Genomic DNA, 26045 nt, shown 5'->3' with positions numbered 1-26045 from the left:
AATAGTTCAGAAGGAATGGTACCAGCTCCTCCTTGTACCTCTGGTAGAATTCAGCTGTGAATCCATCTGGTCCTGGACTTTTTTTCGTGGGTAGGCTATTAATTGTTGCCTCAATTTCAGAGCCTGGTATTGGTCTATTCAGGGATTCAACTTCTTCCTGGTTCAGTCTTGGGAGAGTGTAAGTGTCCAGGAAATTATCCATTTCTTCTAGATTTTCTAGTTGATTTGCGTAGAGGCATTATAGTATTCTCTGATGGTTGTTTGTATTTCTGTGGGGTCGGTGGTGATATCCCCTTTATCATTTTTATTGCATCTATTTGATTCCTCTCTCTTTTCTTCTTTATTAGTCTTGCTAGCGGTCTGTCAATTTTGTTGATCTTTTCAAAAAACCAACTCCTGGATTCATTGATTTTTTGGAGGTTTTTTGTGACTCTATCTCCTTCAGTTCTGCTCTGATCTTAGTTATTTCTTGCCTTCTGCTAGCTTTTGAATGTGTTTGCTCTTGCCTCTCTAGTTCTTTTAATTGTGATGTTAAAGTGTCAATTTTAGATCTTTCCTGCTTTCTCTTGTGGGCATTTAGTGCTATAAATTTCCCTCTACACACTGCTTTAATGTGTCCCAGAGATTCTGGTATGTTGTATCTTTGTTCTCATTGGTTTCAAAGAACATCTTTATTTCTGCTTTCATTTCGTTATGTACCCAGTAGTCATTCAGGAGCAGGTTGTTCAGTTCCATGTAGTAGTTGAGCGGTTTTGATTGAGTTTCTTAGTCCTGAGTTCTAGTTTGATTGCACTGGGTCTGAGAGACAGTTTGTTATAATTTCTGTTCTTGTACATTTGCTGAGGAGTGCTTTACTTCCAATTATGTGGTCAATTTTGGAATAAGTGCGATGTGGTGCTGAGAAGAATGTATAATCTGTTGATTTGGGGTGGAGAGTTCTATAGATGTCTATTAGGTCCGCTTGGTGCAGAGATGAGTTCAATTCCTGGATATCCTTGTTAACTTTCTGTCTCGTTGATCTGTCTAATGTTGACAGTGGAGTGTTGAAATCTCCCATCATTATTGTATGGGAGTCTAAGTCTCTTTGTAGGTCTCTAAGGACTTGCTTGATGAATCTGGGTGCTCCTGTATTGGGTGCATATATATTTAGGAGAGTTAGCTCTTCCTGTTGAATTGATCCCTTTACCATTATGTAATGGCCTTCTTTGTCTCTTTTGATCTTTGATGGTTTAAAGTCTGTTTTATCAGAGACTAGGATTGCAACCCCTGCTTTTTTTTGTTCTCCATTGCTTGGTAGATCTTCCTCCATCCCTTATTTTGAGCCTGGTGTATGTCTCTGCATGTGAGATGGGTCTCCTGAATACAGCAGACTGATGGGTTTTGACTCTTGATCCAGTTTGCCAGTCTGTGTCTTTTAATTGGAGCATTTAGTCCATTTACATTTAAGGTTAATATTGTTATGTGTGAACTTGATCCTGTCATTATGATATTAACTGGTTATTTTGCTCATTAGTTGATGCAGTTTCTTCCTAGCCTCGATGGTCTTTACATTTTGGCATGTTTTTGCAATGGCTGGTACCGGTTGTTCCTTTCCATGTTTAGGGCTTCCTTCAGGGTCTCTTGTAAGGCAGGCCTGGTGGTGACAAAATCTCTAAGCATTTGCTTATCTGTAAAGGATTTTATTTCTCCTTCACTGATGAAACTTAGTTTGGCTGGATATGAAATTCTGGGTTGAAAATTCTTTTCTTTAAGAACGTTGAATATTGGCCCCCACTCTCTTCTGGCTTGTAGAGTTTCTGCCGAGAGATCTGCTGTTAGTCTGATGGCTTCCCTTTGTGGGTAACCCGACCTTTCTCTCTGGCTGCCCTTAAGATTTTTTCCTTCATTTCAACTTTGGTGAATCTGGCAATTATGTGTCTTGGAGTTGCTCTTCTGGAGGAGTATCTTTGTGGCGTTCTCTGTATTTCCTGAATTTGAATGTTGGCCTGCCCTACTAGGTTGGGGAAGTTCTCCTGGATGATATCCTGAAGAGTGTTTTCCAACTTGGTTCCATTTTCCCCCTCACTTTCAGGCACCTCAATCAGACGTAGATTTGGTCTTTTTACATAATCCCATACTTCTTGCAGGCTTTGTTCATTTCTTTTTTCTTTTTTCTTTTGGTTTCTCTTCTCGCTTCATTTCATTCATTTGATCCTCAATCGCTGATACTCTTTCTTCCAGTTGATGGAGTCGGTTACTGAAGCTTGTGCATTTGTCACGTATTCTCGTGTCATGGTTTTCATCTCTGTCATTTCGTTTATGATCTTCTCTGCATTAATTAGTCTAGCTGTGAATTCTTCCACTTTTTCAAGATTTTTAGTTTCTTTGTGCTGGGTACGTAATTCCTCCTTTAGCTCTGAGAAGTTTGATGGGCTGAAGCCTTCTTCTCTCATCTCGTCAAAGTCATTCTCTGACCAGCTTTGATCCCTTGCTGGCGATGGGCTGCGCTCCTTTGCAGGGGGAGATGCGCTCTTATTTTTTGAATTTCCAGCTTTTCTGCCCTGCTTCTTCCCCATCTTTGTGGTTTTATCTGTCTCTGGTCTTTGATGTCGGTGACGTACTGATGGGGTTTTGGTGTAGGTGTCCTTCCTGTTTGATAGTTTTCCGTCTGACAGTCAGAAGGACTGTCTGTTGGTCTGTTGGAGATTGCTTGAGGTCCACTCCAGACCCTGTTTGCCTGGGTATCAGCAGCAGAGGTTTCCGAAGATAGAATATTGCTGAACAGCGAGTGTACCTGTCTGATTCTTCCTTTGGAAGTTTCCTCTCAGAGATGACTCCACCCTGTGAGGTGTGGGGTGTCAGACTGCCCCTAGTGGGGGATGTCTCCCAGCTAGGCTACTCAGGGGTCAGGGACCCACCTGAGCAGGCAGTCTGTCTGTTCTCGGATCTCAACCTCCGCGTTGGGAGATCCACGGCTCTCCCCAAAGCTGTCAGGCAGAGTCTTTGGCCTCTGCACCGGCCCCCGCTGCTTTCCCTATTGGACCTCAGCTGTGGGCTGTCCCCAGAGGTGGAGTCTACAGAGACAGGCAGGTTTCCTTGAGCTGCTGTGAGCTCCACCCAGTTCGAGCTTCCCAGCGGCTTTGTTTACCTACTTAAGCCTCAGCAATGGCGGGCGCCCCTCCCCCAGCCTCGCTGCTACCTTGCGGATAGATCGCCACAGACTGCTGTGTTAGCAGTGAGGGAGGCTCCGTGGGCGTGGGACCCTCCCGGCCAGGTATGGGATATATTCTCCTGGTGTGCCTGTTTCCTTAAAGCGCAGTATTGGGGTGGGAGTTACCCGATTTTCCAGGTGTTATGTGTCTCAGTTCCCCTGGCTAGGAAAACGGATTTCCTTCCCCCTTGCGCTTCCAGGTGAGGCGATGCCTCGCCCTGCTTCAGCTCACGCTGGTCAGGCTGCAGCAGCTGACCAGCACCGATTGTCCGGCACTCCCTAGAGAGATGACCCCAGTACCTCAGTTGAAAATGCAGAAATCACCGGTCTTCTGTGTCACTCGCGCTGGGAGTTGGAGACTGGAGCTGTTCCTATTCGGCCATCTTCAACAATATCTCATTCTTGTTTATTGCTGCATAGTGCTCCATTGTGTATATTCGATTTGACTCTTACTTTAACATATACCTGCATCCTGACTTCTCAACACCTTCACCATTGTCGTGCTGGTCTAATTCACCTCTTTTTTTTTTTTTTTTTTTTTTGCTGTCTTGTCCAGGCTGGAGTACAGTGGCACGATCTCAGCTCACTGCAACCTCTGCCTCCCAGGTAGCTGGGAGTACAGGCACCCGCCACCACATCTGGCTAATTTTTGTATTTTTGGTAGAGACCAGGTTTCACCATGTTGGCCAGGCTGATCTAGAACTCCTCACCTCAAGTGATCTGCCTGCCTTGGCCTTCCAAAGTGTTGGGATTACTGGCGTGAGCCACTGTGCCCAGCCTTATCTCTTACTTAAATAATTGTAGTAGTCTCCTAATTGTTCTTGCTTTTGCTTTTGTTCTTTTATAACCTTTTTCTTATTGTAGGAAGCAGTGATAATTTTAAAATGCAGGTCACAACATGTCTCAGAGACCCAAAACCTCTCATTCCTCATCTCTCTCACAATAACGTACTAATGGCCTATAAAGCCCTGCAGGATCTGGACTCCCCTGCACAACTCTCTGACCTCATGTAGATTTTATTTGACTTCCGTTTTCCTCTTTTTTTTCAGACAGAGCCTCGCTCTGTCGCCCAGGCTGGAGTGCAGTTGTGCAATCTCAGCTCACCACAACCTCTGCCTCCCAGGTTCAAGCGATTCTCCTGCCTTAGCCTCCCAAGTAGCTGGAATTACAGGCACATGCCACCACACCCGGCTAATTTTTGTACTTTCACTAGAGATGGGGTTTTACCATATTAGCTAGGCTAGTCTTGAACTCCTCACCTCAAATGATTCGCCTGCCTCGGCCTCCCAAAATGCTGGCATTACAAGCATGAGTCACCACACCCCGCCCAATTCTTCTCTTGAATGATGATTAAACCCTTTCATAGGCCTATAGCTTGAGGACAAGGAGATGCACACTTTCTGTGTATTAGTGAGCGTTGGTTTATTCTGGTTCTTCTGTACTGAAGTGTGGTTTACCTTTTTTACTCCCATAATGAATTATCCAATGTTCTGAAATAATCAAATACATTAAAGACTGTGATCTCTAACATGCAGGGCTGGCAAAATGTTTCCTGTCTGCATCCTTGCTCATTTGACTTTACTTATAAGGTCTCTACCTTCCAGACTGCAAAATGGCTCAGTCAGTCTTCTCCTTTTCTTCTCCAGTATGCATTCTCATTCTTGCCATTAAAAAAAAAAAAAATGTTAGTTGCTTTTTCCAAATTCTGTAGAAAGCTTTGTGGGGCTGAGGCGATACCAGTGCCTGATCAGTTTGCTAGTTCTTACAGACCTTTGATCACTTAACAGGGGGCAGTATTAGAATAAAATTTGGAATTTAAGTCTGCTTTCATGAAGTTAGGCTCCCCTCAATTCAGTTCTGTCTGCCTTACAGTTAATGGAACTTCTTCCTAATTCCTATCACTTTCATCTCTCATAGTTCCTGTCACTCTTTTGTGTCAGTCTTTGTAGTGCTGGTATGTTTTCATCATTTTGGCCTATGTAATAGCCTGAATGTCATTATGTGAGTTTTATCCCAGGAACTGTGCTTTTGGATCAGTTTTTTAACTTAGGGTAAATTTCATTGTTCAGGCCTGGCACGGTGGCTCGTACCTGTAATCCCATCACTCTGGAAGGTCAAGGCAGGAGGATAACTTGGGCCCAGGAGTTCGAGACCAGCCTGGGCAACACACTGAGACCTCCATCTCTACAAAAAAAAAATTTTTTTTTTTGAGACAGTCTCACTCTGTCACCCGGGCTGGAGTGCAGTGGCACAATCATGGCTAACTGCAACCTCCACCTCCTGGGTTCAAGCAATTCCCATGCCTCAGCCTCCCGAGTAACTGGGATTACAGGCATGCACCACCACATCTGGCTAATTTTTGTATTTTTAGTACAGACAGGGCTTCACCCGTTGAAGGCTGGTCTCCAACTCCTGACCTCAGGTGATCCACCTGCCTCAGCCTCCCAAAGTGCTGGGATTATAGGCATGAGCCACCACACCTGGCTAATTTTTTTTTTTTTAATTTGGGCCAGGTGTGGCGGCATGTGCCTGTAAGTCTCAGCTGCTCAGGAGGCTGAAGTGGGAGAATCACTTTGAGCCTGGGAGGTTGAGGCTGTACTGCAGCCTGGGCAACAGAGTGAGACCCTGTCTCAAAAAAAAAAAAAAAAATGTTTAGAATCTTGCCTTCACCAACGATTGGGCTTATGTAAGACAACGTCTTTATAGAGGAAGAATTCTATATAAATATAAAAATATGGAAATGGGCATCATGCACAGTGATAATTTTGTTTAATTAAATAAGCAAAAATTCCACTGTTAACCAGGTATATACAGCATACATATAGGCTTGAGTCAATTTGTGTCATTGGTTACACCTGGATTTCAACTCAGGCTCTTTGAACTCACTGTGTGACTTGAGGAAAGTTATTTAATCTCGCCCAGCTTTGGTTCTTTTTGGTGTGAAATGCTTTTAAATGGTTGTAAAATTTTTAAAATGCCTATCTTGCATTTGCAGCCTACTTTGAAATATATGGAATAATGTACCTATAGTAAAATCCCATAGACTATGAGTGGTGTTGGGTATATAGTTTTTCACAGAACAATTCCACTTTTCTATGTGTTGGAAAATTTTTATAATGTTATAAAAAATGCCTGTATTGCAGGCTTATTAGGATTAGGTGATATAAAATATGAGAAGCGTCTGGCATGTAATAAGTGCTCAACAAATAGTGGCTGTTAAAAGTTCTTCAGGGGAGAGAGAGATGCTTTGTAACATCAATAATATATAAAGCAATTTATGAAATGTTTAAAAGTACATCCCAGTTTTACTGGTCTCCTTCACTCCATAATAACTGAGTAAGAATCTCTGGGATGTTGTACGTGGTCTTAGCTTTTTAGCTCTTTGGTCTTCGCATCTCCCCTTCTGGGGCTGAGAACCACCAATGGGAGGAGGAAAGGTGTGGTGGAGCAAGTAAAGGAGAAAGATCCTCCTCAACACCTTCCCAAGGTTTGGCGTTACATAAGACCTCAGAACCAGTTAGGGGAGCCTCAAGAATATAACAAGATTGATTCCCTGCTCCTGCCCCAGCAGAAGTAGCTGTTTCTACTTTTCTTTTTTTTTCTTTTTTCTTTTTCTTTTTTGTTTTTTTGAGACAGAGTTTCGCTCTTGTCACCCAGGCTAGAGTACAATGGTACAATCTTGGCTCACTAGAACCTCCACCTCCCAGGTTCAAGCAGTTCTCCTGCCGCAGCCTCCTGAGTAGCGGGGACTACAGGTGCATGCCACCACGCCCGGCTAATTTTTGTATTTTTAGTAGAGATGGGATTTCTCCATATTGGTCAGGCTGGTCTCAAACTTCTGACCTCAGGTGATCCACTCGCCTCAGCCTCCCAAATTGCAGCCTCCTAATGTGAGCCATTGTGCCCAGCCCACTCTTTATTATATATGTTTAATATTTGACTCCAAGGCTCCATCAGATTCCTTTTGTATTCTCACTGCCTCTTAGCACAGTGCCTGCTACACACTAGGTTTCCAATAAATGTGTGAAGGTAGAAATAAGAAAGGAAAGGGTGACATAGGAAGAAAAACTGTGCCATAAAAATGTTCATGATCTGATATTGCCAATCCTGGAAATGAATCTGAAGAAAATAATAAAAAGGAAGCAAAAAGCACATACTACGATGCTTGTTTCATAGTGAATGTTAGCTATGGTAGCTATCTCTGTATTTTTACTGTATTTTTATTTATATGTAATAAAAATTGGCAGTAAGTTAGTTATCTAGGAATAGGGGAGGAGTTAGATAAATATGAATACTTATTGTCCTATCATGTGCCTATTAAAAAGTGGAATAATGCAGGCCAATAAAGGTAAGGAAAATACTTAATACATTTTAAAAAGCAGAAAAAAACTGTATAATTGCAGCCATTTATACACATGAAAAAAGCCTATAATATTATAGCAAATATTATAATCACAGCCATGTTAGGAAAACAGCATTCTAGGTGATTTTTCCCATTTTCCTACATTTTATAATGTTATACACATTTAATAATTAAACATTTTTATAGGATAGCAAATACCAAATGTAGAGGAAAATGGATACTTTCACAAACCTCTGGTAGGACTGTAAACTCGTTAGACCTTTCTGAAGGGCAATTTGGCAATATATATCAAGCCTTAAAAATGTCTAGCAATTCCATTTTTAGAAAGGCTTCCAAAGAAATAATTAAGAATGCATACAAAGATTTGGCTACAAGAATGTTCCTCATAATATGAAATACAGTTGCAAATAGCAAAAAAATTAGATGTTTGTCTCCCTTACTTGCGCCATTAAATAAATAATGGTATGTTTATACTAAAGGATATTATGTAGCCCTTAACACGTGCTTAAACACTTAAGATGTTTTAAGTAAAAAGAAGATTATAAAAGAGTACATACGTTATGATTACATTAAAAGTGTGTGTGTGTGTGTGTGTGTGTGTACAGAAAATGGTCTCAAAGAATATACACCAAGGTGTTAAACAAGCTTATCTATATTCATCTCGCTTTGGTAATAAGAAAAAAATAAATTCAACTTTGTACAGACAGACTTACCAAGCCTCAAATCTGATAATCTTAGGGTAGGTCACCATTATATCAATATGCAACACTACAGTACAATCGTCCCTTGGTATCTGTAGGGGATTGGTTCCAGGACTTTTCTTGGATACCAAAATCCAAGGATGCTAAGCCCTACAGTTGGCCCTGTGGAATCACACACATGAAGTCAGCCCTCCATATCCAAGGGTTCTGAATCCTGAAAATACTGTCTTGTCTTGTCTTTTTCTTTTTCTTTTTTTAAGACAGGGTCTTGCTGTGTTGCCCAGGCTGGGCTACAGTGGTGTAATCATAGGTCACTGTAACTTCAAACTCCTAGGCTCAAGCAGTCCTCTTGTCTTGGCCTCCCAAAGTGCTGGGATTACAGGTGTGAGCCACCATGCCCAGCCAGAATATTATACTTTCAATCCAAGATTGGCTGAATCCATGGATGCAGAATCCACAGATAAAAAGGACTGACTGCAGTTTTAAACAAAAGTAAAAATGGGGCAGGCGTGGTGGCTCATGGTTGTAATCCCAGCACTTTGGGAGACCAAGGCAGGTGGATCACTTGAAGTCAGGAGTTTGAGACCAGCCTGGCCAACATGGTGAAACCTCATCTCTACTAAAAATACAAGAAAAAAAAAAAATACAGGTGTGGTGGTGTGCACCTGTAGTCCCAGCTACTTGGCGGCTCAGACAGGAGAATCGCTTGAACCTAGGAGGTGGAGGTTGCAGTGAGCTGAGATCACACCACTGCACTCCAGCCTGGGTGACAGAGCGAGACTCCATCTCAAAACATAAAACAAACAAATGAAAGTAAAAATGAGAGTTGGGCGCGGTGGCTCAAGCCTGTAATCCCAGCACTTTGGGAGGCCGAGACGGGCGGATCATGAGGTCAGGAGATCGAGACCATCCTGGCTAACCCGGTGAAACCCCGTCTCTACTAAAAAAATACAAAAAACTAGCCGGGCGAGGTGGTGGGCGCCTGTAGTCCCAGCTACCCGGGAGGCTGAGGCAGGAGAATGGCGGGAACCCGGGAGGCGGAGCTTGCAGTGAGCTGATTTCAGCCACCGCACTCCAGCCTGGGCGACAGAGCAAGACTCCGTCTCAAAAAAAAAAAAAAAAAGAAAGTAAAAATGAAACATTTCATTAAATTGAAAAAACATCTGCAAAAATGGCCCAGCACCTATTTGTAAATATTAATTTTGAAACCCTTAGAAATATTATGACAGAGCTTAACTTGTAGCTCTCAGATATGAAGGCGGATAAACCAAACATTAGCCATGATTCTGAGCACTAGCACAAAGTAGCATTAATACCCCATTAATAATTGCAAGTGATTATAAAATATAATTCCATATTGTTATATAGTAATATGTTTTGTTTCTCTTTGCTTAGTACATACACTTGTCTCTGGATTTATGCATTAGGATGCCATGTTACTGTTCCAACTTGGACTATACAAACGTTAGTTAAATTAGATACATTTTGTTGAATCTTAAGTATACAAAAAAAACTATTTGCTGAAATATTTGCTCTCAGTGTTTAAACAGTGATTATGTTAAAGAGCTAATTATCTAATCTATAATTAGAAGCTAGTCTAATTTATCCAGGAAAAAATTTCTCAGTATGGGTTGATTAGAATGATGAAATAGTTTGAAATAGTTTAGGGAAGTGGAGGAATATAAGTAGAGTCACAGTATGCAGAAGAGCCTAATTTACACAGAGGAGCTACAGTTTAGTGTGGCTTCAAACAGAGAGATAAGGCTGGATAATCAGGTACAGGCCAGTTCATTGAGAACATTATTTGCCATCTGAAGGACCTTAATCTTATAGAAGATGAGGAGCCATCATATAGGATATAAACTAGTAAGGAAATTATCAATTTTGTTAGATTTGCATTCTAAGATCACTCTGCTATCACTAGTGGCAGTGCATAGAGGTTGGATTAGGTAAATGTAAAATTATTTTCCAGTAGAATTGGTATTTGTCCTATTAAGAGCTTAAACACTTTTCTCCTGGAAGCCAGTGTTGCAGCTGCTGAATACTAATTCCTTGAAGGGATAGTTGAAATCGTCTAGAGAAAAGAGATGAGAGACAGACAGACTACACATTAAGTTAATGCCTGAGTCATTGATTTATCTTCTTGTAGAGTGGTAGTAACTCTTCTCTTAAGTAGTAGTTTTACAACTAGGACTGGAAGCTCAGTAGTAGTGTCTTCCATTGAAAAAAACTCAAACAGAAGTACATATAACAGTGCTAACTTTTTCAAATGAAAAATCTTCATGTATAAGATGTACTTGGGCTGGGCGCGGTGGCTCAAGCCTGTAATCCCAGCACTTTGGGAGGCCGAGACGGGTGGATCACGAGGTCAGGAGATCGAGACCATCCTGGCTAACACAGTGAAACCCTGTATCTACTAAAAAAAAATACAAAAAACTAGCCGGGCGAGGTGGCGGGCACCTGTAGTCCCAGCTACTCGGGAGGCTGAGGCAGGAGAATGGTGTAAACCCGGGAGGCGGAGCTTGCAGTGAGCTGAGATCGGGCCACTGCACTCCACCCTGGGCGATAGAGCGAGACTCCATCTCAAAAAAAAAAAAAAAAAAAAAAGATGTACTTGATGTATTGTTAAATTTTATTTATCTTTGGTAATAATGTTAGTAATAGGATTGATGCAGACATCCAGTATCATAGATATTCTACCAGGTTTGCAAGGTAACCAAAACTATCATGTTTTCTGAATAGTAACAAATTGTATATTTAGCTTGAATTTTACTGTTATCATAGCAAGTTTTTTGTCTGTACTGTTTACAGCCTGTATCCCAACCAGTTGGAGTTGAACAAACAGCTCTTCTAAAACCAGATTTAGTTCGAAGGTAAGTATCTTCAAATTAGTACCATGAGAACAATGAGGATATGCTGAAGTTTGTGTACTCATTAGGTGCTTAGTGCATCCTGACTAGAGAAGCTTCTGTATTCTTGTACTTGTGTGAATGTTTAATAAAGATGTTTAATAAAAATATTACTAGATTTGTTTTTTGCTTTTTTATGTTATTAGGGATCATATAGATTGTGAAATTGTTCATTTTCTTATTGTGTTATTTATACCCTTCTGTTCTAGGAAAAGCTGGTAAAGGGTTAAGGAAGGAAGAAACAATAGAGTTTAGAGTAGAATTCTAGCTAATCTAAAGAAATAAATTACAACTAGATATTTAATTGTATTATTATTTAGTACTTGAAAACTAGTATTTTTCTGTATAAAATATAGATTGGATAGTTTTTATTGTTCTATCTTCAAGTTCATTGATTGTTTCCTTTGTGCTATTCATTCTACTATTATGCCTATTTAGTGAGGTTTTTTTTTTCTGTGATTATTTAGTTCTATACTTTCTGTGTGGTTCTTCTTAAAATCTTCTATTTCTTTTATAAGATTTTGGTTTTTTAATTTGCCTCAAGATTATTCGTGATTGCTTATTGAAGCATTTTGATGATAGCTGCTTTAAAATTCTTGTCAGAATCCGGGTACAATGGCTCACACCTGTAATCCTAGCACTTTGGGAGGCCAAGACAGGCAGATCACTTGAGGTCAGGAGTTCAAGACCAGCCCAGCCAACATGGTGAAACCCTGTCTCTACTAAAAGTACAAAATTTAGCCAGGTGTGGTAGTGCACGCTTGTAATCCCAGCTACTTGGGAGGCTGGGGCTGGGGGATTGCTTGAATCCAGCAGGCAGATGTTGCAGTGAACTAACATTACACCACTGTACTCCAACCTGGGTGACAAAGTGAGACTCTGTCTAAATAAATAAATAAAATTCTTGTTAGATAATTCCAAGATGGAGTCTCACTCTATTGCCCAGGCTGGAGTGCAGTGGCAAGATTTCGGCTCACTGCAACCTCTACCTCCTGGGTTCCAGTGATTCTTGTGCCTCAGCCTCCCAAGTAGCTGGGATAACAGGCTCCCACCACCACGCCTGGCTAATTTTTGTATTTTTAGTAGATATGGGGTTTCACCATGTTGGCTAGGCTGGTCTCGAACTCCTGACCTCAAATGATCCACCCGCCTTGGCCTTCCAGAGTGCTGGGATTATAGGCGTGCGCCACAGTGCCTGGCCTCATCTTATTCTTGTTAGATGATTTCAATAACTGACTCATCTTGGTGTTGGCATTTGTTGATTACCTTTTTGCATTCAAGTTGTAATTTTTCTAGTTTTTGGGATATGACAAAGGAGTTTATTTTCATTTGTCTCCTGGGCATTTGGATATTATGTCAGGTGACTGTAGATCCTATTTAAGTCTTTTTTTTTTTTTTTTTTTTTTTTTTTGAGATGGAGTCTTACTCTGTTGCCCAGGCTGGAATGCAGTGGTGTGATCTTGGCTCACTGCAGCCTCCACCTCCCGGGTTCAAGCGATTCTCCTACCTCAGCCTCTTGAGTAGCTGGGATTACAGGCACGTGCCACTATGCCCAGCTAACTTATTTTAGTAGAGACAGGGTTTCGCCATGTTGGCCAGGCTGGTCTCAAACTCCTGACCTCAGGTGATCTGCCCACCTCAGCCTCTCAAAGTGTTGGGATTATAGGCGTGAGCCGCCATGCCCGGCCTATTGAAATTTTCTATGTTAGCAAGCAGTCACCCTTGTTTAGATGCATAGGTTCTGGCCTGCTTTTGTGGGCCGTGATTCTGATGACAATTTAGTTTTCAAAATCCTTACAGTGCTGCTATTCTGGTTTGTTTTGTTCACCTGGAACCCCTGGCCCCCACTGCTGGGCCAAGAGGTGGAGAGTGCTTCCCTAGGCCTGCTCCCCCAGGTCTGCTCTACAGCCTATGCTCTACTTACTGGTGGGGCCCCTACCAGTGCCACTGGGGAAGGACAGGGCCTACTTAAGTCCTCTTCTGTTGCTGGGTTGGGGATCAGGAGACACTGGGCTTGGGCTGCCTTTGCCTCTAGACTGGGAATTGGGAGACACTGCCTGTACTGCCTTTATTCACTGGGTGGGTAATTGGAAGATACCAAGTTGCTATGATATTCCTCAAGTCCTGGGGGTCCCTAGCCAGTCCACTTTCATCTTTTCACTCTTCTGTGCCCTCCTGTCGTTGTCTACTACATTATTTCTAGAACTTTTAGCTGTACTTAGAGGGGAAGAGCAGGGAGAGTTGAGTTTCTGCCATATTGTCCCAAACCCTAAACTGGTGTGTTAAGTAACTTTGGAATGTGAATGATATAGCCCATTGGCTAAAATTATATTCCTTTTATCCTCTGATTACTTGTTACTGCCATTTCTCTGTGTATTGGGCAGTATTAATGTATCTTCTTCCACTACTTATATTTATGCAAATTCTTTGTCATATGGACATAACAAATTTAGGAGTTATTTTTATCTCTTCTTGTGCATTTATATATAGATGCTTCATGAGTTGTTTTTAGGAGAAATAACTTGCTTAAATTAATTTGAAAGATATCTGTTTCAAAAAGATGTCTGAAACTTAGAGCTTGTAATTTAAATTCCAAATGTATTTATTGAAATTTTTTTATTGAAATACGTTTGAGTTTAAAGAAAAACCTGATAAATGCCTTTGACACAGATAAACTAAAAGGTAGCCTCCCCTTTCATAATAATATTGATGTAGACCTGTAAAATGTAACTAATTAGAATGAATAATGTCGAGCTCTTTTTACATCATTCATTTTCATTTCTTTTTTTTTTTATTATACTTTAAGTTCTAGGGTACATGTGCATAACGTGCAGGTTTGTTACATATGTATACTTATGCCATGTTGGTGTGCTGCACCCATCAACTCGTCAGCACCCATCAATTCATCATTTATATCATGTATACCTCCCCAATGCAATCCCTCCCTCCTCCCCCCTCCCCATGATAGGCCCCAGTGTGTGATGTTCCCCTTCCCGAGTCCGAGTGATCTCATTGTTCAGTTCCCACCTATGAGTGAGAACATGCGGTGTTTGGTTTTCTCTTCTTGTGATAGTTTGCTAAGAATGATGGTTGCCTCCTGCAGAACACTATTCTTGTCTCCCATACCTGGTCTACCCTGTTGAGTTCATTACATAAACAGGTATATTTTGAGTGATAATTTGTTTTGGTTTTAGAAGTTTTATTTGAAGATATAAATAAAGTAACCCCTAAACAAACAAGATAAAACCGATCAAGAACACCCCATAATAAAAGGTTTCACAGAGATCTATCACTGACAGTGTTTTTCTTTCATTCTCATCACTGTGAGATGTTTGCTAAATAAATACAGTGTGATCTTAATTTTTCAGCTTTTTGAAAAGGCTTTATTGAAATATAATTCACACACCATTTAAGTGTAATTTAATGGCTTTTAGTATATTCACAGAGTTGTGCAGTCATAACTTTTAAAAAGATTGTAGTATTAATTTTTCTTAAACTCATTATTTATGGTTTTATAATTGGGAGTTTTTCTTAGAATTTTACTGTCAAGACTGGAATGAGTTACTTTTTTAAAAATATTACTAGCTTGAATCAAGATATGGCAACTATGAAGGAAAACATCAGTAGCCCTGATAACCCAAGTGGAAATGGCAAACAGGATCGGATCAAACAGAGAAGAGCTTCCTGTCCCCGACCAGAGAAGGGGACTAAATTTCAGCTCACCGTCCTTCAGGTCAGTTTGTAAATATGGTTTGGTTAAGAGTACATATAGAGGTCTGGAGGGTCAGAGAGGGACAGTGCTACAGAAGTGAGTTGTAGAATATTGTGAAACCCTCTCTAAACTAACCTTTTCTCCATTAAAGACTTTCCAATACGAGTATTATGTGTTCATTGTTAAACTTAGGAAATATAAGAAAGAAAATAAAATCCACTTGTAACCACCATTCAGAGATAGCTCCTATTAATGTTTTAGTTTGCTTTTCTCTCTTTTTCCTGTATGTACATGTAGTGTTTTACATTATTAAGGTTGTAATAGTACTAGTAATAGCAGCAAAAATCTATTGAGTTCTTTTGTGGTAGGCACCCTAATGTTATCCACGCATTTTATCATTTAATCCTTCAGTAACCCTGTATGATATAGGTCGTAGTGTATACTTACCTTTACAAATGAAGATACTAAAGATCAGAGGAGTGGGCCGGGCACAGTGGCTCACGCCTGTAATCCCAGCACTTTGGGAGGCCGAGGCCGGTGGATCATCTGAGGCCAGGAATTTGAGACCAGCCTGACCAATATGATAAAATCCCATCTCTATTAAAAATACAAAAATTAGCTGGGCATGGTGGTGCATGCCTGTAATCCCAGCTACTCGGGAGGCTGAGACAGGAGGTTGCGGTGAACCGAGATTGCGCCATTGCACTCCAGCCTGGACAACAAGAACAAAACTCCATCTGAAAAAAAACAGAAAAATCAGAGGAGCAAAGTAATTTGCCTAAGATCACTCAACTAGCAAGTGATAATGTCAGATCTGAACCTAAATCAGACTTTAAAGCCCATATCTCTAACCAACATGATGTATATTTCAGTTGACTGCTTCAACCTATATATAATTTTATATCCTGTATTTTTAAAAACCTAGTATATCATGTATGCTTTTCTGTATCATTAATTTTTTGATAACATGACATTTTAAATGGCTACATTAGATAGCTGCTTATACAGAGAAATAACTTAATCATTCCCTATGTTCTTGGTTTATGTTCTTTCTTTCCATCTTTTTCCCAGTCTGTCCTTTTTCTAACTTGCTGTCTTTTACTCTTTTTGGCTGTCTGTATATCTTTGCAACAAAATTCTTGAACATAAATCTTTGTATCTATCCCTGATTATTTCCTTATTAGATCCATAGGAGTCGGATTCATGGGTCAGAATATGAAGTTTTTTAAATTTCTAGATATGTGTTGCTAGATTGCTGTCCATAAAGATTGATCCAGTTTACACTTCCATTCGCAATGCCTCTTCTTTTGCTTAGTCAATTTATAGACTAAGAGAATTTTGGAAATTAATTATTAAATTTAAATCTTTGCATTGCAGATAGCTCTAGTGACTATTATAACTTTTTTTTTGCTTTCTTATAAAAGTTGTATTGTTTTCTTTACCACAGGATCACACTTATAACTTATTTTTTACTGAGTAACTTGAACCTGTTAGATTAGTCATAGAATGGCTGTTAGATGGTATTCCACCAAGGGAAAACATAGTCTTTTTAGATTCTGAACTATTTAAGCCATTTTCCAAATATATTGTATGTGAACTAGTGTAGATGTTCCCTGCACAATTTGCAAAGAAAAGACAGTGACTGACTCTTAAACCAGTGAAATGTTTGTACTCAGGTATCAACCTCTGGAGATAACATGGTAGAGTGTCAGCTGGAGACACACAACAACAAGATGGTCACCTTCAAGTTTGATGTTGATGGTGATGCGCCAGAGGATATTGCAGACTATATGGTAAGTACAGTAAGACCAAATTATCTTCCCTTCAGCATTCTGTCTTTTTTCCCCTATAATTCTGTCTCCATTTATTTTGAGCCATCATTTTTTAAAGAGTACGATTAGTTTTAAAAGTTTGTACAGAGCTAAATTGGGTTATCATCAAGTGTAAATCACTGCATCTCCTCCAGTTTCAGTATATTTATCTGGAAAATATGCGGAGGTTTCATTTAGAGATAATATAGATAAATGGTTCTTATCTCTGAGTGCATGTGAAAATCACTTGACAAGCTTTTTAAAAACAATTGTATTGCCTGGTCCCTTGATTAAATCAGAATATTTGCAGGTGAGGCCCAAGCATTAATAGTTTGTAAAGCTCCCCAGGAAATTTTATTTTTTATTTTTATTTTTAGTTTATTTTTTGCTGGGCACAGTGGCTCATGCCTGTAATCCCAGCACTTTGGGAGGCCTAGGCAGGAGGATCACTTGAGCCCAGGAGTTCAAGACCAGCCTAGGCAATGTAGTGAGTGAGACCTTGTCTTTACAAAAAATTTTAAAATGCCAGATGTGGTGGCCACACTTGTAATCCCAGCACTTTGGGAGGCTGAGTGAGGACGATTGCTTGAGCCCAGGGGATTGAGGCTGTAGTGAGCTATGATCATGTCACTGCATTCCAGCCTGGGCAGCAGAGCAAGACCCTGTCTCAAAAAAAAGTTATCTTTTATTATTTTTATTTTTGATAACAGGCTTTGAAAAAGCTAAACCCCCAGGTAATTTTTTTTTTCTGTTTTTTTTTTTTAATTTTTGTGGGTACATAGAAAGTTTATATATTTATGAGGTATATGAGATATTTCGATATGGGTATACAATGTGTAAGAATGATGTAAAGGTAAATGGGGTATCCGTCCCCTTGTAATTCTTTTTTTTTTGAGATGGAGTCTCGCTCTCTCTCCCAGTCTGGAGTGCAGTGGTGCGATCTCGGCTCACTGCAAGCTCCGCCTCCCAGGTTCACGCCATTCTCCTGCTTCAGCCTCCCAAGTAGCTGGGACTACAGGTGCCCGCCACCACACCCGGCTAATTTTTTGTATTTTTAGTAGAGATGGGGTTTCACAGTGTTAGCCGGGTTGGCCTCCCCTTGTAATTCTAATGTGTTAGCCACTGATCTAACATCTTGCATGTTATTGTTTCATTTAGTTTTTAATATTTTCTTTGAATTTTTAGGCTTAAGTTAGTATTCCCCTTTATTTTATTTATTTTGTATTATTTTCTAGGTTACTTTTGCATCTTCCCCTTTTTTGATGGGGATAAGACTAGAATGGCAGGAAGAGTTCATATAATGCTTTTTGTTTCTGCCAGCTTTCTTTGTGTATGCGTTTCTAGCCAAGCAGAATTAAACATTTTAAAAGTAAATTATTTCATCAGTTCTGTTCTTGTTTAACGTAGTATTTTCTGAACTGTCTCTTCTTTCGTTCTTTTCAGGAATGTTTAACCTAATTAGTGGTCTTCTGAGCTTTTTTTTTTTGTTTTTGGAGACAGAGTCTCCCTCTGTTGCCCAGGCTGGAGTGCAATGGCATGATATTGGCTCACTGCAACCTCCGCCTCCTGGGATCAAGCGATTCTCCTGTCTCAGCCTCCCAAGTAGCTGGGATTACAGGCGCATGCCACCACACCCGGCTAATTTTTGTATTTTTAACAGAGACGGGATTTTACCATGTTGACCAGGCTGGTCTCGAACTCCTGACCTCAGGTGATCCACCCGCCTCAGCCTCCCAAAGTGCAGGGATTACAGGCATGAGCCACCGTGCCTGGCTAATTTTGTGTTTTTAGTAGAGACAGGGTTTCTCCATGTTGGTCAGGCTGGTCTTGAACTCCCGACCTCACGTGATCTGCCCGCTTCGGTCTCCCAAAGTGCTGCAATTACAGGCATTAGCCACTGTGCCTGGCCCAATTTTCTTTCTTTACGTGGTAGTCACTATTTATATAATATTATAACTTTGAATAAACTACATTCACTGTCATGAATAGACTTACTTTTACTTTTGGGCAGGTTGAAGATAACTTTGTGCTAGAAAGTGAGAAAGAAAAGTTTGTAGAAGAATTGAGAGCTATTGTAGGTCAAGCCCAGGAGATCCTTCATGTCCACTCTGCCACAGAAAGAGCCATTGGAGTTGATTCTATTACTGTGGACTCCAACAGCAGCCAGGTGAGAACAATTGTTTAGCAAACAGATCTTCTCAGATATGAATCAGGAACATTTTAATTTATCTATTCATTTTTAATTCAGACAGGGTCATCTGAACAAGTACAGATAAATTCTACATCTACTCAAACCAGCAGTAAGTATATTTAGTAAAATTTACCATTTGGTTTTTGAAGCAAGACATTTGAAAACTTTTAACACGCCTTCATTAGGAAAGATGTTAGCCAATAAATTAATTTGGTAACTTATTATTAGTGTAGGTTTTCTCACACTTTGAAAGGCCCAGAGGTAATAATCCATCCCCTGACTTTTCCTCAAGTGTTGGTTCTTTATCTGATTGATTTATTTTTGAGTTGTTGGTGGTAATGTTACCAGAAAAGCAGTCACAGTACTGATGACCTTAAATGGCATAACTGTTTGAAACTTAACTAATAAGTTATTTTTTTCTGATTTGAGATGGATAGAAACTTTTTAACAAAAGTCATCATTTTCTAAGTTTGCCTCATGTTTCAATAGTCATTCATATCTTGATTTTATTCTACTAACGATGAATGATGTGCTTCTACTTGCTCTGGTCACTGATAACTTTTAGTAAATCAGATGCCAGATAAACCTCCAGAAATGAAAACTAGGGTCTTCTGTTTTCTTTTCTGATGACTTTATCTTTCCATTCTTCTCAGTTCTGGTCATGGGTATATTAAAGAGTGTCTGGGAGGGGGATAAGAGCCATAGACAAATGAGCACCCCTGAAGAAATTATAGGAACATAAAGAAGCAAAAGGTGGTGTGGGAGTAATAGAAGTAGATACCATTATCCTGAAATTTAGTTTGACTGTGTTATGATGCAGAGTCCTCCTATATCTTATTTTTCTGGTTAGCCAAGATCTGAGTAGGTTTCTGACTAACAAAGTTGGGTAAAGTTTAAAAGAGAATTACTTATTTGAGTACGTTTACAAAGTAGCAGTTAAGATGTAGGGGTTTATTTTACTTTATTTTTTAAAATGTCATACAGTAAAACTGACTCCTTTTTCTTTTGGTGTACACTTCTGTAAATTTTAATACATATATAGATTTATGTAAGCACTATCATAATTAGGATACAGAATAGGAGATATAGGTTTTAATGGGAAAAGTGCTGTCAGTTTTTTCAAAGAGTACCCTGTTTCTAATTGCTATTGATGCAATATTTGTTTCAGTAGAATCTAAAATCCTTCTCTAAAGATACTGTGTGCTTAGTACTTTAGACTTTTTGTCAGTATTGAGAGGGCTGGTCTTATCAATTATGTATATTCTAGTACTATTAGAAATGGAGATACAAGACAAATTGTTTATTTAACCTGGCTTCTTCAGTCAATAAGGTAAATAAATTGAAAATCGCTTAGCATATTTTTTTTTGCTAATTATTTCTGCAGATGAATCTGCTCCTCAGTCATCCCCGGTTGGTCGGTGGCGATTCTGTATCAATCAGACGATAAGAAACCGTGAGACTCAGTCCCCTCCTTCTCTTCAGCATTCCATGTCTTCGGTTCCTGGCCTACAACCACTTCCTGGTAAGCTTTTCTTCTCTGCCAGCTTTGTCCAGACTCAAAGGATGGGATGCAAAATACATATGACATCTTTAACTGGTTTCCATGGGAATTTTATGCTTATGAGAATTTTCATAAGCTTTTTTGAAGACATTAATATTAGGATACAACTTAAGCCATTTCCTATTTAATATTTATGAAAAAAAAGGAAAATATTATTTTCCTTGCCAGGTTGAATTCTGTGTGTTTTGAGTCTTATTTACAAGAGTACTTTCATACAGGTTCTCATTTGCCCCTTTCTCCTCCTGTTCCTTTTGACTTAGGGCACTAGTCTATGCTTTGTACTTATCAGTACATGCTTAGCCATTCTTTATTATTGTTCCAGGTCCAAAAAACACAAGTAATAAGGAGATACCACGGGACACACTGCTCACGATAGAAAATAATCCATGCCACCGTGTACTTTTCACCTCCAAATCAGAACACAAGGATGTGGTTGATGGTAAGATTTCTGAATGTGCTAGTGTAGAAACCAAGCAGCCAGCTATACTTTATCAAGTGGAAGATAACAGGCAGATAATGGCACCAGTTACTAATAGTTCCAGTTACTCTACTACTTCAGTTCATGCAGTTCGAGCTGAATGTGAAGGACTCACCAAACAAGCAAGCATATTCATACCTGTGTATCCATGTCACCAAACTGCCAGTCAGGCTGATGCACTTATGTCCCATCCTGGCGAATCAACTCAGACTACTGGTAACTCTCTTACAACTCTGGCATTTGATCAGAAGCCTCAAACCTTATCAGTACAGCAGCCAGCTATGGATGCAGAGTTTATTTCCCAAGAAGGAGAAACTACAGTGAACACTGAAGCAAGTTCTCCAAAGACAGTCATTCCCACTCAGACCCCTGGCCTTGAACCAACTACCCTTCAACCCACTACTGTCCTGGAATCGGATGGAGAAAGACCTCCAAAACTGGAGTTTGCAGACAACCGAATTAAAACTCTGGATGAAAAATTAGAAACTTGCTCTATCAGGAGCACAGCATCTCTAGCATCTATCCCGAGAGTCAGAAGGATACACAAAGCATAGACTCTCCATTTTCTTCCTCTGCTGAAGATACCCTCTCCTGTCCAGTGACAGAAGTCATAGCCATCAGTCACTGTGGAATTCAAGATAGCCCTGTACAATCCCCTAATTTCCAACAGACAGGCTCTAAGCTTCTGTCCAATGTGGCTGCAAGTCAGCCTGCTAATATATCAGTGTTCAAAAGGGACCTGAATGTGATAACTTCTGTACCCAGCGAATTGTGTTTACATGTAAGTATCGTTCTTTCTAACCAATTCCTTACTCGTTGCTTATTGTTTTAAAGAAATGCCTTCTCTTCTAACATTCTGTCTTTTGAAATGAAATGGTCTATGTCACAAGATTCTGAGAAGGCCATGACTTAGGCTGCAATGTTCAGAACCTCTCAGTAGAGATGACAAACTATCTTTGGTAAGAGAGCCCTCTGGTGAATTAGCTAAGAACCTGCAAGCAGTGTCTATATTTGTATTAATGACAGAATGAAAACTGACTCATGGATTGTTTTAGTGGGTAGGAAGAACTTTTAGATTTTCACCTAAAATGCCAGTTATCAGTTTCCTTCTTAAAAAAAAAAAAGTTACGGTTTTTAATTTAATCATGTTTGGGGGGATTTAATTTGACAAAAAAAAGAAAGAAAGTAAAATCATCATTAATACCATGACTTTTTTTTTTTTAAACCCTAGACGGAGTCTTGCTCTGTCTCCTAGGCTGGAGTGCAGTGGCATGATCTCGGTCTGCCTCCTGGGTTCAAGCGATTCTCCTGCCTCAGCCTCCTGAGTAGCTGGGATTACAGACACGTGCCACCATGCCTGGCTAATTCTATTAGTAGAGACGGGGTTTCACCATGTTGGCCAGGCAGGTCTCAAACTCTTGACCTTGTGATCCACCCGCCTTGGCCTCCAAAGTGCTGGGATTACAGGCGTGAGACACTGTGCCTGACCTGACTTATTTTTTGAGTTATATGATGTGGGAACTTTAATTTTCCTTTTCTGCCCCTTCAAATCACAGAAGTAACCACTAATAATTCGGTGCTTATCCTTCTTGACTTTTCTTAAGCTTATACAGATCTATTTACATACATATAACATTTTATTCATAAAAATACTGTGCTGTATACATACTGGTCTGCAACTTAATTTTTTCATTTTACAGTAGATCATGGACATCTTTCTAAATCTTTATCGCTATCTTTTTGTCATTTTTGTTATTATATAAGTAATAATATATACTTGTACATAGTATATATGTACTATGTACAAGTAAAATCCACCCCATCACCAAACCTATAGACACAGCTGTTAACAAATCTTTTCAGACATGATTTTAATTAATATACAAATATTTATAAAGACATGCTTTTTATATATGATATATTGTATCTTTGTATAGTATATAGATACACGTTAATATTTATATACATATATTTATTTACATATATGCTATTCTGCATTTTTTTCATTTATGGGTATCCATGTCAGTGCACATAGTTCCATCTTACTCAACTTTTTGAAACAACTGCATAATATTCCACTGATATAATTTAAATATCTTTTAAATTTTTAAATTATTTTAAATAATAAATAAATATCACATAATGTGATGTGAATCTTAAGAAATGAACTGTTATTTCTGTGATTTAAACTTTGTTGCTTGAAGGAGACTCTCCCAAGTGTCAAGGTCAAATGGATTCTTTTATTTGTTTCAAGTGTCTGTTGCTATATCTGGATCATACTTAGCTGCCACTGTTTCTGGTGTCGTGAAATTCTTTTTTCCCCTAAAATACTTCTATGAGTAATATTTTCAAATATATTGCATGGGGATCCTATTTGGTATTCTTTTGCCTGTCTAAAAATGTCTTTATATTGCTTCACACTTGATTGACTAAGTACAGATGGTAGGATCAGAATTTTTTCTTCTCAATTGAGAATACATTGTTTTATTGTCTTTTATTAGCCTTGCTGATGAGAGTGATTTCAGTTGTTTATCATTCATTTGTAGGTAACCTGTTTTTACTCTAGACCACTGCAATGCTCTAGTACTTTTTACAATGTGGAAATGTTCTGTATCTGCACTATCCAATACAGTAACCACTAACCAGATATGACTATTGAGCACTTGAAATGTGGCTAGTGCAACTGAGGGCCTGAATTTTTAATTTAATTTAATTTAATTAATTTAAATTTAGACAGCCACGTGTGATTAGTGGCTGCTGTATTCAGTTACCACAGGTCTAGTTGCTTTTAGGAAACTATCTTAGAGTTCTGATTATCAGACTCTATCTTGGTATATTGCTTTTCCATTCATTTTGTATATCACTTTTGTGGATGTTTCGAATTTGAAGATTTGTGTCTTTTTTCAGCTCCAGTAACTTTATTTTCATTTCTTGTTTTTCTTCCCCTTCATTGTCTTGCTTATTTCCATTTGGAAATCGTAGGAGATATATGGCCTCTTGGATTATTCCCCATGTTTCTTAACAGCTTGCTCTCACTTTTAATTTCATTTTTTAAAACCTTATGTTCTCAGATATGTCTTCAGTTTTTTTTTTTCTTTTTAAATTTCAGATCACTCTCTTGGTATTCAGCTGTATCCAGTTAATTTTTCATTTGGCAGTCATGAATTGGATTTTTTAAATCTTTCTTATTCTTGGCTCCATTTTCATAGCAACCTATTTTTGCATGTATTTTTCTTCCAAGCTTTTTTCTCAGAAAACTGACAAAATATTAACTCTAAAATATATAAAGAATGCTTACAAATCATTGAGAAAAGATCAGACAACTCAGTGGAAGAATAGCCAAAGCATGTGAACGTGCATTTCACAGAAGTGGAAATATAAATGCCTGCTAAACATGTGAAAAGATTTTCAACTTTCTTAGTAATGAGAGAAAGGCAAAACTTTACAGAAAAATAGTTTTTGCTAATTAGACTAGCAAATATTAAAGAAATTGATGGCCGGGCGCGGTAATTTTCATTTTATGTTGGTAGGAATAAAATCAGTACAGCCTACTTGGAGGGCAATTTAGCACTGTGAAAGTTAGAAATGTGTACATTCCTGTGACTGAGCTATGTCACTCTCAGATTCTACCTGAGAGAAGCATTTGCACATATGAACAAAGGAACATGTATAAGAATGTTCAGTGTAACATTGTTTGTTTATTTGTAACAGGAAAGGATTCACAAACAAGTTTAAATATTTATAAATAGAAATTGAGGGACATTGATACTATGAAGCAATTTAAAAGCATGAAGTAGACCCATAAATATATGTTAGCTATTATCATCTTTATCATGGACATATCTCCAGGAAAAATCATCAGGAAAAATATGTGCAGAATAATTCAGACAGTATGATGAGGTGTGTGTGTGTGTGTGTTTGTATGTATGTGTATGTGTGTGTGTGTGTGTTTTTGAGACAGGGTCTCTGTTACCCAGGCTGGAGTGCAGTGGCATGATCATGGCGCACCGTAACCTCAACCTCCTGAGTTTAGATGATCCCCTTGCCTCAGCCTGCCAGTAGCTGGACTACAAGTGCATGCTACTATGCTTGGCTCATTTTTAAACTTTTTGTAGAGACGTGGGCTTGCAATGTTGCCAGGCTGGTTTTGAACTCCTGGCCTCAAGCGATGCTCCTGCCTTGGTCTCCCAAAGCAGTGGGATTACAGGTATGAGCCACCACACCTGGCCTGTATTTTTAAAAAGGAACATACACACACACACACACACACACACACACACATATATGTACATAAATTTACAAAAAAGTTCTGAAAAGATAAATTGATATTAGTGGATGTCTTCCAGGTGGGACTGGGAAGGAGGGTTGTTACAGAGATTTTTGTTTTATCTAATAGCTTAGATCTTTTACAGAAAACAGTCATTCATGTTATAAACCAAAAAGTATCTAAGGCAGATCTCAGTCAATTTAGAATTTTATTTTGCCAAGGTTAGGGACATGTCTAGAAGAGAGGAAACATGGAATCACAGATACAGTCTGTGGTCTGTGCCTTTCTCCAAAGATGATTTTGAGGGCTTCAATATTTAAAGGAGAAAAGCAAGCTGGAGGGGAAAGAGGGAGGTTATGGTAATCCACATGTTGCAAGAGAAAAGGAGCAGGTAGGAGAATAATCAATTATGTATTCATCTCACAATTTTGCTCAGTAAATCAGCACTTTACATAAGATAAGGTGAACATAGGGTAGCTACCTCTGGAGATATTTAACCTTTTATTTGTAGCTGTTTGCTTAGGAACAAAATGAAATGCAGTTTCTTGCATGACTCAGCTTTCAGCTTAACTTTTTTCTTTTTGGCATAGTGAATTAGGGTCCTGAGTTTTTGTTTTCCTTTCACAATGTATTACTTGTGATTTTTTTTTAAATGAAAACATTCTTATTGAAACACAGCGTTAGAAAGAAAACAGCTTTTGAACCCCACAAACCAGTTTCAAAATCTTGCTTTGCCATTTACTATGTAATACTAGGCAAATTATCTACACCCTTTACCCAGCCTTAATTTCCTCATCTGTAAAATCAAGATAATAGTACCTACTTAAAGAGCTACTGGATGCCTTTGGTATATTCTCCTTAT

General features: G+C 39.1%; 1 protein-coding gene across 1 annotated transcript in view; it reads left to right on the top strand.

Annotated features, from left to right (window-relative positions):
- Positions 1-26045, top strand: part of WNK3 (WNK lysine deficient protein kinase 3) — a 139335-nt gene that overhangs the window by 70536 nt on the left and 42754 nt on the right. The window contains 8 exon segments of the mRNA XM_033201210.1: positions 11066-11127; positions 14749-14896; positions 16552-16668; positions 18698-18853; positions 18935-18986; positions 20262-20399; positions 20761-21393; positions 21396-21697. Coding sequence (XP_033057101.1) covers positions 11066-11127; positions 14749-14896; positions 16552-16668; positions 18698-18853; positions 18935-18986; positions 20262-20399; positions 20761-21393; positions 21396-21697 — 1608 coding nt within the window.

Source organism: Trachypithecus francoisi, unplaced genomic scaffold (genome assembly GCF_009764315.1).
Source record: "Trachypithecus francoisi isolate TF-2019V2 unplaced genomic scaffold, Tfra_2.0 Lachesis_group6, whole genome shotgun sequence".
Taxonomy (NCBI): domain Eukaryota; kingdom Metazoa; phylum Chordata; class Mammalia; order Primates; family Cercopithecidae; genus Trachypithecus; species Trachypithecus francoisi.
This window is presented reverse-complemented; position numbering and strand designations above follow the sequence as displayed.